The sequence below is a fragment of the Malaya genurostris genome, chromosome 3 (assembly GCF_030247185.1).
Source record: "Malaya genurostris strain Urasoe2022 chromosome 3, Malgen_1.1, whole genome shotgun sequence".
Lineage (NCBI taxonomy): Eukaryota > Metazoa > Arthropoda > Insecta > Diptera > Culicidae > Malaya > Malaya genurostris.
The window spans coordinates 256,084,443-256,095,888 of record NC_080572.1 but is presented as its reverse complement, the minus strand read 5'-3'; the positions used below and the strand labels follow the sequence as shown (position 1 = coordinate 256,095,888).

The 11,446-nt window shown below is 36.1% G+C and overlaps 2 protein-coding genes across 5 annotated transcripts in view; one reads left to right on the top strand and one right to left on the bottom strand.

The window, feature by feature from the left end:
• Positions 1-210: 210 nt before the first annotated feature.
• LOC131438077 (uncharacterized) lies at positions 211-8,040 on the top strand. The gene is made up of 3 exons (XM_058607877.1): positions 211-322; positions 393-647; positions 7,904-8,040. The coding sequence occupies exons 1-3, from the start codon at positions 227-229 to the stop codon at positions 7,985-7,987; spliced, it is 435 nt and encodes a 144-aa protein (XP_058463860.1). The 5' UTR covers positions 211-226; the 3' UTR covers positions 7,988-8,040.
• Positions 8,001-11,446, bottom strand: part of LOC131438076 (probable cytochrome P450 301a1, mitochondrial) — a 42,256-nt gene continuing 38,810 nt past the window's right edge. For all 4 annotated transcript variants that reach the window (XM_058607873.1, XM_058607875.1, XM_058607876.1 and 1 more), the window contains exons 5-7: positions 9,046-9,441; positions 8,566-8,980; positions 8,001-8,496 (exon numbers count right to left, since the gene is read on the bottom strand). In XM_058607873.1, the coding sequence (XP_058463856.1) occupies positions 8,173-8,496; positions 8,566-8,980; positions 9,046-9,441 (1,135 nt within the window). In that variant the 3' untranslated portion in view covers positions 8,001-8,172. The remainder of the gene's footprint in view (positions 8,497-8,565; positions 8,981-9,045; positions 9,442-11,446) is intronic.

Here is an 11,446-nt window from a genome sequence, read left to right as displayed (position 1 = left end):
TAAGTGTAGTAAAATGTGGAAGGTGCTTAACGTTCCAATTTGAACTACTAAGTTGCTCTAGCAGTTCTATTTAAAAAGCTGTTCTCTTATTGATCGAAGACGGCACGGAAAAAAAGAGAATAAATCATGTGCGAAATGCAAAACTTGCAATAGTCCGAACCTATTTACATTTAATGATTTTTTTTCGAAAAAAAACGTGCATCAGCACCCCAAAGACTGCTGTCGGATGCCACCTCTGGTCGACGAAGCGCTGTTGCACGGCTGTAGAGAAATTCATGGAGGCGAGGAATTAAAACGGGGAGTGATCCACGAAAAAGGCAATGTACGTAAAAGTGTGTGGACAAATTAGTAGATGGCTGATGGCGTTAATTGATGGATTGTTTTTACCTTAGTGCTTCATGGAGTGTGCAATGAATGCTACAGGGACCTTGGTAAACGGAGTTTTGGATCAGACGAAAATTTTACAGCTCATTAGTATCAGTCGAGCTGGCAGCAATTACGAGTTAGCACAAGTGTTCAGGTCGGCCTCTGTCGCATGTTTCCAAAGTGCTTCAATACACAGAATATTGCCGAACAATAACAACGTGAAACACTGTGGCAGTACAGCGGCTAACTTCATAGGTTGTGTGAATATGGAGATATTTAAGGTATGTAGAGAGAATTTTTTCATACCACTAGAAAACCCTTAATGTATCAGACTCCGCTGACAATTGCGTCAAAGACGCAAGTCCGATTCATATGGCTACAGTTTTTAGTCCGATGTATGCTTCCTCCATCGTCTCAAAGTTACGTGCTATATTATCAACGTCAACAGCGAAACCAAATCGATGAGACTCTTGTCCATTATTTCCGCTTTTCTTAGTACATCCTCCAATGTAAGGTTGAATAACAGACTCGAAAGGCCTTGCCGCAATCTTCTGCGAGATTTAAAAGAGACTAGAGTTTATCTTCGGTTCTCTAACAACGCACATCACTCGGTCTATCGTAACCAAGTATCAATTTTTCTGGAAATCCGTAGTCGTGCATGATCTTTCAAAGATTGTCTCGATCGATTGTGTCTTAGACTGATTTGACGGTCTGTGGTGGCATATTTCCTCAAAGAGTGCTGTCTAACATTTACCCACGAATTCGTTCGCAATCGATGAAAATCGACGGTATGGGATTTGGGAGAGTACCTTTCAGCCGACGTTCAGCAAAGTGAGCACACGGTAGAGGCAGCAATCCTTCTTCCATCCACTGATCCGATCTAATTTCGTCTTCTCAAACCAATCAAGTGCTGTGATGTAAACAGTGCAGAGCTTTGAAATAGTTCTTTTTCTGCTAACGAAATCAGTGTTGTCAACCATAGCATTGAGAACCTCTATCTAACTCTCGATGGGGTTCAGGTTCTAGCCTTTCCCTGCTAAAATACGAACCTCTCTTTAAGGCTCGTCGGGATCAACGAAACATAAACATTATCCTGTATGATGTTGATATAAGACTATGATGCTCACTAGGCTCCCATTACACTCCATTAAAAAAAACTACCAGACCATAACATAGTAACAATTTTTTCTCAGAAGATTAGTTTATTTCAATCAACATTTTTATAAAAAAACAAATATTTTACTTGAGCGTTCCTGTCATTTTCTTGATAAATAATTTCAAAGTAAATAGATAAAGTTAATAAATGCACCTAAATTTAGCATATTCAACTCACGCTTTTGTTTGTAAAATGATATATTTTGGTTGTTTTTTTTTCAAATTAACTTGAAAGGAAATTTTAGATACTACTTTTATTTCGAGTTACATTCGTTTTCAAATTCTTGATGATCGAATTATTCACATACCACAGTCAAGCCCTGTTTTTTTAAATTAGTGTCCAAAGATTCGGTGTTTCAAGATCTCTGCATCAAGTATTTTTTGTAGAGAACAAGTGTTATGTAATGTTATGCCATTTTCACAATAATAATTATCAATACATACATTGAATTGTGGAAAACCATCTAAGCAATGAAAGAGGCAGATAAAATTTTCCTTATAAAACGCGTACAAACTTTATCCGCGGAAGTGAGAAATACTCTGGTTTATTCGCGTGGAAAAGAATTGCTCTGCCATATAAAAAATAAAACTTATACGGTTCATTTCAACACTAAACTTAGTTGAATCATAACACAGATAAAACCATAAGTAAATTAAACCAATATTTTGTCTTGATATCAGGATTGAATCAACATTGACATTGCTGATAACATCAACTCAACTTTGGTTGACATGTAATAAAGAGTTCGTTTATTTTAGCAATAAAATCAGTCTGAACTAATATATTTTAATTTGACTAGACCAAAATTTTGATCAAATCAAATAAAGATCATTGATGATGTTGAACGGAGAAATTAGTTTAGAGCAATCATATTCTTGCTAGAAATCATGGTAAATCAAATTCGAAAATTTACTAACTGTTTTCTTATTTTAAACATGTTCAATTTCTCTGCTCAGTTTTGCGCTTCCTACACTCCAAAAAAATTTGAATTTCACAGGTGACTTTATCCCTCATACAATGTAATTTATAAAGACCTAATTTGTCAAGTGACGGAAAATTTTGTTTGTGATGACTTAATGTTAGATGAGCTTGAATTTTACTGGTTTCGACTGCAACTTGCGTTTTGCTAGCAGGTGCGACTGTATGAATTTAAATGCACCTTTTTTCCAGTCAAGCAGATGCATGCATCTGTGGCTCAGTCGATTAACAGACGTACTTTTGCGATCCAATGATTCTCGGTTCAAGCCGCGGCGGTTGCTATCAGTATTTTTTTTTATTTCAATGAATTTCATGTCATGGAGTTTTAGACACGTAAATTTGCGTGAACTGCGACGCTCCATTTATGTGCATCTAATAAGATGTAAAATCACAGGTTTTTTTTAAAGTGTGTATCTTTGCCAGGGCGATCACGAATCCCAGCGATTTTACTTTCAGAACAATTTTCCCAACCGCTGCTTTGCTGATACTATACGGAAAATAAAAACTATCTATTATTTGACTTCTTTTTACTTAATTTTAAGTTCTTTTGAATCATTTCTTTCATTCACTCCTTCCATTTGTGTCAAAATATAAAAAAAAAACAAAACCACCCAACACGAGAGTTTCGTTCAATAAGCTAAAATTAGGTAAGCCGTATTAACCTAAAATTGGGTCAATACGACTCAACTGTGGAGTAAATAAAACTTACCATTGAGTAGATAAAACTCATCTTTAAGTATTTTTTGCATGTGCCTCACGGAAACTATTTCGAGCTACTTTACCTAAAACTAGGTTATTGAACGGAACCCCCAAATTCTTTTGAAGTCTTTGCGTTCTTAATTTTTCCTTATGTAAAAAGTGCAAACACGTATACGAATCCATCAGGTCGAGTCGTTAGCTTCAAAACATGTCAAAATACTTAAGTCTACGTTTTGTATTACACTTATCAGTGCGTAGCAGTTTATGTTGAACTGCTACCTCTGATCTGATGATTCAACATGAACCGTTAGGCAGACGTAAAGTAAATGCTTTTTGCAACACACTTCTTTGATATAAGACGAAACGTAAACTTAAGTAAAAGTGGTTATGTGCACCTAGCCTAATTAGGGGGTAACCCTTTGCCCCTTTAACTTACCATGTAAAAATATCAAAACTAACTTAGATAAAATGCTCTTAAACCTTTTGGTAGCTAATATTGGGGTTGGGAGTTCTTGCTTCTGATTAAGTTTCAAAATATGAATTTTATTGTAGACAAGGAAACAGATACAAACTTTCCTTACTAATAGTGCAAACTGGTGTTAAACTTCCAACTATTGTGTGGGATTTAACTGCTGTAAATGCGAATGAAAACATACCTATTGCGGGTACCATGATTTTTTAATCATGAAATCATGAACCATGTCTTCTCATGGAATTTCATAAGCAAAGTTATTGATATCACGCAAAGTTTCATGGAAGATGTTGTTCATGATATCAATGAACTTCTATTCATGATAGACATTATTTATGATTCCATGATTTTTAATCATGGTACCAGCAATGGATTTTTCTTCGTGTACAAATTTTTTCCAGGGCAACAACGACAATTGATTGAAAGAACGAAGAATTTTATCAACGCTTTGGGTTTTCCCGGCATTGTTTCTTTTGTTTCTTTGCTAAAGATGTTTTAATCTGGTGTTTTTCTGCTCCTTGGTTTGGAAACATTTTCTAACCCTACACTATCGTGTAAAGGTATAAGGACTTTGTCAATATGAATTTTTTTAGCTTCGAATAGTCTTTTTATTGGGTTCAATAGCCTTTTCTGACAAAATCCTGTATACATTTTCTATTCTATTGGACTTTTTTTGAGATTTCACAAGATCTGGATTTTTCAAACATTTCTAAGACTTTTGGTATAAAAAAATTTCTTCAGTTTTGCAGTTTTTTTTTTCTACGCGGATACCCGCGTATCGTTTATTTTAACTTTTCTTTTTAATTAGACCATATCTTGACTAAGACATTTGGCATAAAAAAAATGTTCGATTTCAGAAAGTCCCAAAGTCTATTTTTGTTAAAAAAAATTGTTTTTAGATTACACCAGATCTGGACGTTTCATGCATTTCTTTAACATTTGGCATAAAAAAATCAGTTTCGGGATTTTTTCTACGCGGATTTCCGAAGTTACGTAGTTTTTATACGCAGATTTCTGAAGTTACGTGGTACGTATTCCCTGCCTAAAAAAATCCGAAAAACGTGAAAAACGTACATAAAACTTTTTATTTGAGAAAAGTGGGTAAATCGATTCATGAAATGGCAAATATTATTTGTGTTTCAAAGTGTGGAGTTTAAACCACATTTAGCAGTTTGTCGAAACCAACTCAGAACGCTCTGACCTATGATCAACAATTTCATTGATGAGCTAGCAAAATTGGTTTGAAATAACAGCAATCATATGTGCTGGAATCAACAAAAGTCTGACAAATTCAATTTTGATGGATACAGTCAAATAACGTTTGCGAGAGAATGGTTGTTTTGGTCGCGTTGCTGTGGAAAAAAACAGGTGGTCGTCAAACATAACAAACGAAAAAAATTATTGTTTGCTTGAGAAAGTAAATATTGGTCAGTAGATCAGTGGAAATCTGTGTTAAGGATCGATAAATCAAACTTTATGAACATTTCCACGCGGCGTCAGTTCAAAATTTTTGGATCCAGGTGGCGAAATAAATAAGAGCAATATAACCCACAAAGTATTGACTCACTTAAACCTGGCAATTGATCGGTGATGGTGTGAGGGTGTTTCATCTACGATGGTGTTGAATAATTGGTCAAAATCGTAGGAATAGTGAGCAAAGAACACCGCCACAATATCATTACAACAAGATAATGATCCCAAGCATACCTTCCACCTGTACATGAACTATCTACGGTCCAAGGTGTGCTTAAAATCATGGATTGGCCGCCGCAATCCCCCCGCAATAAACCCGATCGAATTATTATAGGACTAGCTCGACCGGCTGGTGAAAAGTATGCCATTGCCATACATTCTTCAAAGCACGTGGTGAGCACATTGATGAAAAAACTGATATTTTCAGTATTTTTACATGTTTGTATGCAATTTATAAACAAAAATTATCACAAAACAATTTGCTCTCTATTTCATATATAAGATTGAATTATAACATGGTGTTGAACTCAACAAAAAACAATCACAATCTCAAAAATATGATTTTTTCAATGATATCTTTATACTTTCGAACGATAGTGTATGTGAAGGGTTGGGAATCGAACCAAGACAGGCTGCGTAATAGAGAATGACACACCCATAACGATATACCCGTGGACTTTTTTTTCGAGGTATTCAAAGAGTGATTTAGTTCCATTCATCATTTTTAATTAAAAGTGTGATCTTTTTAATGTTGTCTCCAAGCAATTCTTAATGATCTCTTCCCTTGCATCTGCTAAAGAAAAAAGTTTTAGTTTTATTTGAGATTACCGCTTGCTCCAGTTTGAAACCAAAATGCAGTTATCGATTTAATGATGCTAATCATAAAATACACTCAGAAAAATCTTCACGTTAATGCTACGTAAAAACGTATGTGATTTTTATCCACAGAACTTTTCTTGTAATAATTTTGTGATGTATAGATAGCACAGAATGAACTCATGAACTCTTAGTTCACCTTTGTAGCACGTAATATCTATGTGACTATTTTCGTTGATTCTATATAATGGTTTTGTGAAATTTATACGAAGCTCATTTAAATTGTACTGTAAAATTAATTTCATCTGAACTTACTTTTTACCAGAATTTTACTTAATAGTCTATATTAAATCCTAATTGTGTATGTTGGTACTAAAAACTAATAAATTACATAGTCTATTGGACAAAACATTGCGATAAATTTTGTTTGCACGCAGACATTCTGAAAATTTTACTTTTAAATGACATAAAATTTCGTTTCTGTTGAATTACTGGTGAAAATCCCTTCTAAGCAGCTAAACTGAAGCAAACGTTGTTTCCTTTAAGGAATGCATTCAGCTGGAACTAATAGTTCAGGATGTGATTTTATTGATCCACTTTCAGAAGATTGATGTGCTGGAAAACAATTTAGAGGTTTTGCCTTTTGGACTCCACTGTAGAAAAAAAAACAAAATTGAATTGTGTTTCAGTCTCGTATTTTTGATGCACAGAGTTCGCGTAATACCAATGGGTCATGCATATAAATTGTTGAAGGTTGGTTTCGTCGAGCCATTCAGTAAACTCAAAAAATGGTACATTTGCTTATAAATTATTCTTCTGCTCGGTACTAATATTAGATCTGAAAGTATAATAGAAATTAGCTGTCGATAAAATCAATGAGCAATTGTTTACCCTGAAATCATTGTGATACATACCGTAGAAGGGCCAAAAAGGATTTGGCCTATGTTGATCGAAGTTTTTCAATAGACGCCATATTGCGAGCACCAAATGAACATGACAAAATGAATTCAAGTATGTACGTGACACATAAAATATATGTGACAACAGCAATAATGCTGACATATGATTCATTTCATATTCAATCATGATCCGATGGTTGTTAAGAAGATCACGTAAACTCCGATGACAAAGCAATTTTGGGAATCTACGTGTTTTTTCACATAAGCTTAACGTGTGGATTTTTTTGAGTGTAGTATTGCAAAGCAGAATAGGCCGATTCTTATTCATTCGGTCTTGCATCAACGAACGAATGAATTACGCTAACTCATACATTTTTTTTAGAATTCAATGAGATTCAAGCAAAATACACTCTGATGCCGTACGATTTGAAAACATTTGTGTGACGACCGTTTATTAGGCCTATTTATGCTTTTTAATCATTGAAACAAAATAATTGTTATATTTCAAATCTTTTTGGACACTTTTCAAAGATCTTTGGAAATTTGTTGAAGTTATTACAGAAGGAACAGATATAAACAAGAGGAGCTCCACTGCTGCCATGATTCCAGTTATTCCGTTCATTTGAAACCAAATGACCAGACACCCTTTTATTCGTGGATACTCGAGACTCTGTTAGGAAGAGCTATGATAAAGAAAAAAAAATTAAAAAACAATATTTTAAGAATGTTTCAAAGAAAACAAGAACTGATTGATTTTTTTTGGTAGCTCTGCTTCAGATATTTATTTCATCATTCCATTTCCAGACAGTATATCGTTGGATACTGATAAATGTTGAGCTACGTTCGAGGTGACATATACGTCATAACAAACAAATCTATAAAATTATGTCATTTGTATTTCAAAAATTGTTATATTGATTTCTCACGTGGTGCGTATTTCTAAGCCCCAAAGTTTAAAGTTAGTGCTCAGTACGTCAGTAGCCAGAATAATTTAATTCCGATTTGCATGTATTTTAGTCCCCTAATAGTAACTATCGTTTTCAGATATGCTTAGATGACTATTGGACCAATACCCATAGTTGCAACGCTCTGCGAAATTATGTACATTCCTGCTCAGTGCCTACGTAACGAAACAACATAATTTTACGAAGGTATTTATTAGAAAGTTCTTGAAATTACACATGTTTGAAGTATAAAATTAGGCTAAGTGCATATTTACAAAATAAACCTGGTTAAACTCGAACCCCGGTGAGTTACTTTAGTGAACATTATGGGCACCCGTACGTTTTCACCTGAACCTGTGCATCGGATAGTCATTCACGTGGTGTCATCTTGAACTTGAGGGCACCTTCGGGGGCGTACATGAAGGTAACGACATATTTCAATGGATCGTGATGGTACTCAAGCTTGTACGAACGGAGCAGCTTAGCTAGCAGAATTTGCATTTCCAAATCGGCAAAGCGACGCCCGAGACACATCCGCGCTCCGTATCCGTACGGTAATGTCGAAAAAGGGTGCAGATTATCTCCAGTTCCACCCTGGCTGGGCTTCAACCAGCGTTCCGGTTTGAAACTTTGAGCGTCAGTTACGTATTCTTCCATCGTTCCAGTGACAAGATTGGGGAAGACGCACTGGACCTAGAGATGGACGTAAAAAAGTGTTGTTTAATTGTACTCGTATTGGATTTATGGTAAGATGTCACTAACCCCTTTTGGAATTCGATATCCGCAGATGACCGTATCTTCCTGCAAGGTTCGGCCATTGCCAATAACGGTGCTATATACTCGTAAAACTTCCTTAATAAATGCTTTTAGGTAGTGAGCCTGGTCCAGCAATTGAAACGTTAAGGGAGTCTTAGGATCCGGCATAATTCGTTTCAGCTCTTCGTACAGTTTTTGCTGTTCCACAGGTCGTGTTGCCAGCTGGTACAAGATTGAACAAACTGCCATCGATATGGTATCGATGCCGACCAAGATCAAGTCGAGTGCCATAATTACTGCCAATTTTTCGTTATTTCCACTTTTGATTACGCGTTCCAACAGCGATGGCTCACCATCCAAGGCCCGACCTTCGTTCAGCTTCATTCGACTGGTGGCATTTTTAATATATTTCATACAAACTCTAGACAGGGGAAAGTGTTATCAGTTTTCATGTCATGGTGCCTGTTAATTCTCGTGTATACTCACTTCACGAAGTAATCCATATTGTTTACGTATTTTGTCCATAGTGGGGTTGGGAAATACCTCCAGTAGGGTGCTTTCAACTCTAACGTAGCAACGTTTCGTAGTGCATATTTGGCCGCATTGATAATCTGCTGGGGTTCCGAATTCGGATCCAAATTGGGTTCCAAGCACCCCAAACGAGCATCCAAAGCTACCAGCCCAATACATTCTAGGGACCATTTGTGAATCTCATTATCAAAATCATCGGGTAGCTCCTGGTTGCTGTCAAGCATTTGGTTGCAACGATCGATAAATTCCTCGGTTACCTGTTCCAGCGGAGTTACATATCGGCGAACGGTGGAAAGCTGCAAAACTGGCTTCTGCACACGTGAACGGAATTCTCGCCATGGTTCTCCGTGACTAGAAAAAATATTAAAAATTAATAATTATCAATTCAAGGAATTATCAGTTCTACGTTATAAGGAAAATGACGAAAATAATAGGAGGAGACGAGATTGGAAAACGATCTGGCAAAACGACTTCCCCGGATAGGAAATGCTACGGGTTCGAGTCACATAATTTTCATTTCTGCTATTCGTCACATCGTTTCTTTTCCAAACTACTTTCATCTTGGGTGCTGATAAAAGTTACACTAAGTTCAAGGCGACTCTACGCCCCATAAAAGAAAATGAACAGAAAAATATAATAGGGACATGTCGCAAGCAACGTACACAACATTTTACAGTAGTTGACTGGGCATAAAGATTCAAGATTCATTTTGTCTGCGTATCTTTTTTTCCGAAGCTGCTAAATGTAAGCCATGACTTCGGGCACGGATACGCAATTGTATATAAAATATACGTCAGAAGTGTTACGAGCAGTACACAAGAATATGATTTCCCAGTTATTATTGTAATAAGCGAAAGTGTGATTTCGTTCTCAATGTCTATTAGTTTACAGATCGAAAACCTTATCATATAACTAAAATGAATTCCTCAAATTCTCAAGATTTTAATTCTAGTTTCGATGTTACAATTAGTAAATGTAACTATCATATTTCTGAAGAGGTGTCAAATTTATAAACAACAACGACGAAATGTTTTTTTTGCTGTTCTCCTTCAATCTTCAAATTACAACTGCTTTGAAAGTAATTGATCAATTTGTTACACTCAAAGGGCGTTACATTGATAAAATTATTAGACAAGGAAGAATGCAAATCGGTCAAGCTTTTTATTAAACAAGAACCAACGCATTTCTTTTACGTGACCAATTTATACAAAACTGAGAACAAATATTCACTCTAGTTTCTCATTTATTAGTGAATGCAAAATTCCGAGCCTTTCATTTGACTTCATTCATCAAACTTTGTACAGGCTACATGGTTACTTTCCTCGCCGCAGAACGCCAGTTAACCTGGAACATCACGCTGACATTAAGCGAAGGTCTGGTTTGATGAGGGAGCTCATGTCATTAATCGTCATCTGGACTTTGTTCGCGACATACAGCTCCGTGTTTTTTTTTTTTCATACTACCAAATCCGTCCAGAAGAGAACGGAATAAATGTGTTCCTAAAAGAAAGGAAACAAACGTTTTTACTGAAGCTCTCGCATATACATTTTCTGGTTGAAGGTCCCGGCTACGATTTGAATGTCGTTCGTCAAACCACAGGAACAGATAAAATATTCTCCACGAAATATTTTTTAGTCAACTTGGCATCTTAACAAAGTCTTGGCATTACACTTCTTTTTGTGGAATTTTGCCATTCTGTTTCAACAGACTTCGCACCCGATTCATAGCGTACAGAATCATTGTATGGCTAGTATTACGATCCTACTGACACTACGAATCCATCCAGGTCAGGGCTCGAACATACGACGACAACTGGATTTAAAGACCAGCGCCCTATGCATTGAATCACCAACCCGAGAACTTGACATTTTAATAGGTCCCCCCTATCCAGCCAATTCTGACAACCTAGAAAAAATGATTGGTATTTCAATGCTTTCTTAATTATTTCACGAGCAACGTTTGGTTGATCAGTTATCAGTGTATGATTCTGTACAATTCGTATGAAAGGGTCGTCGGTACAATCACTAAATGGATTAACGTTTGTAGGTATGTTTGGTCAAAATTAGTCGGGTATACTTTACAATAATGATACAACTCGTATGTATTCTAGTTGGAAGGATTTATTTTGACCACTGGATCTAAGTTAAGGTGATTTGCAGTAGTCATAACCACAAACCGACAGTAAATTTAACATCAATATTAGTAATAAATTATTACGTAAAGCAGTGATGGCATTTCACCAGAGTGATACACGCTGGTGTAATATTCTTGTCTACACAGGGGATGCAAGAAACGAACATCACACAAAAAGGAAAGCGCACTTCTTCTCAGTGTCGAATAGACAGAATTTGAGTGT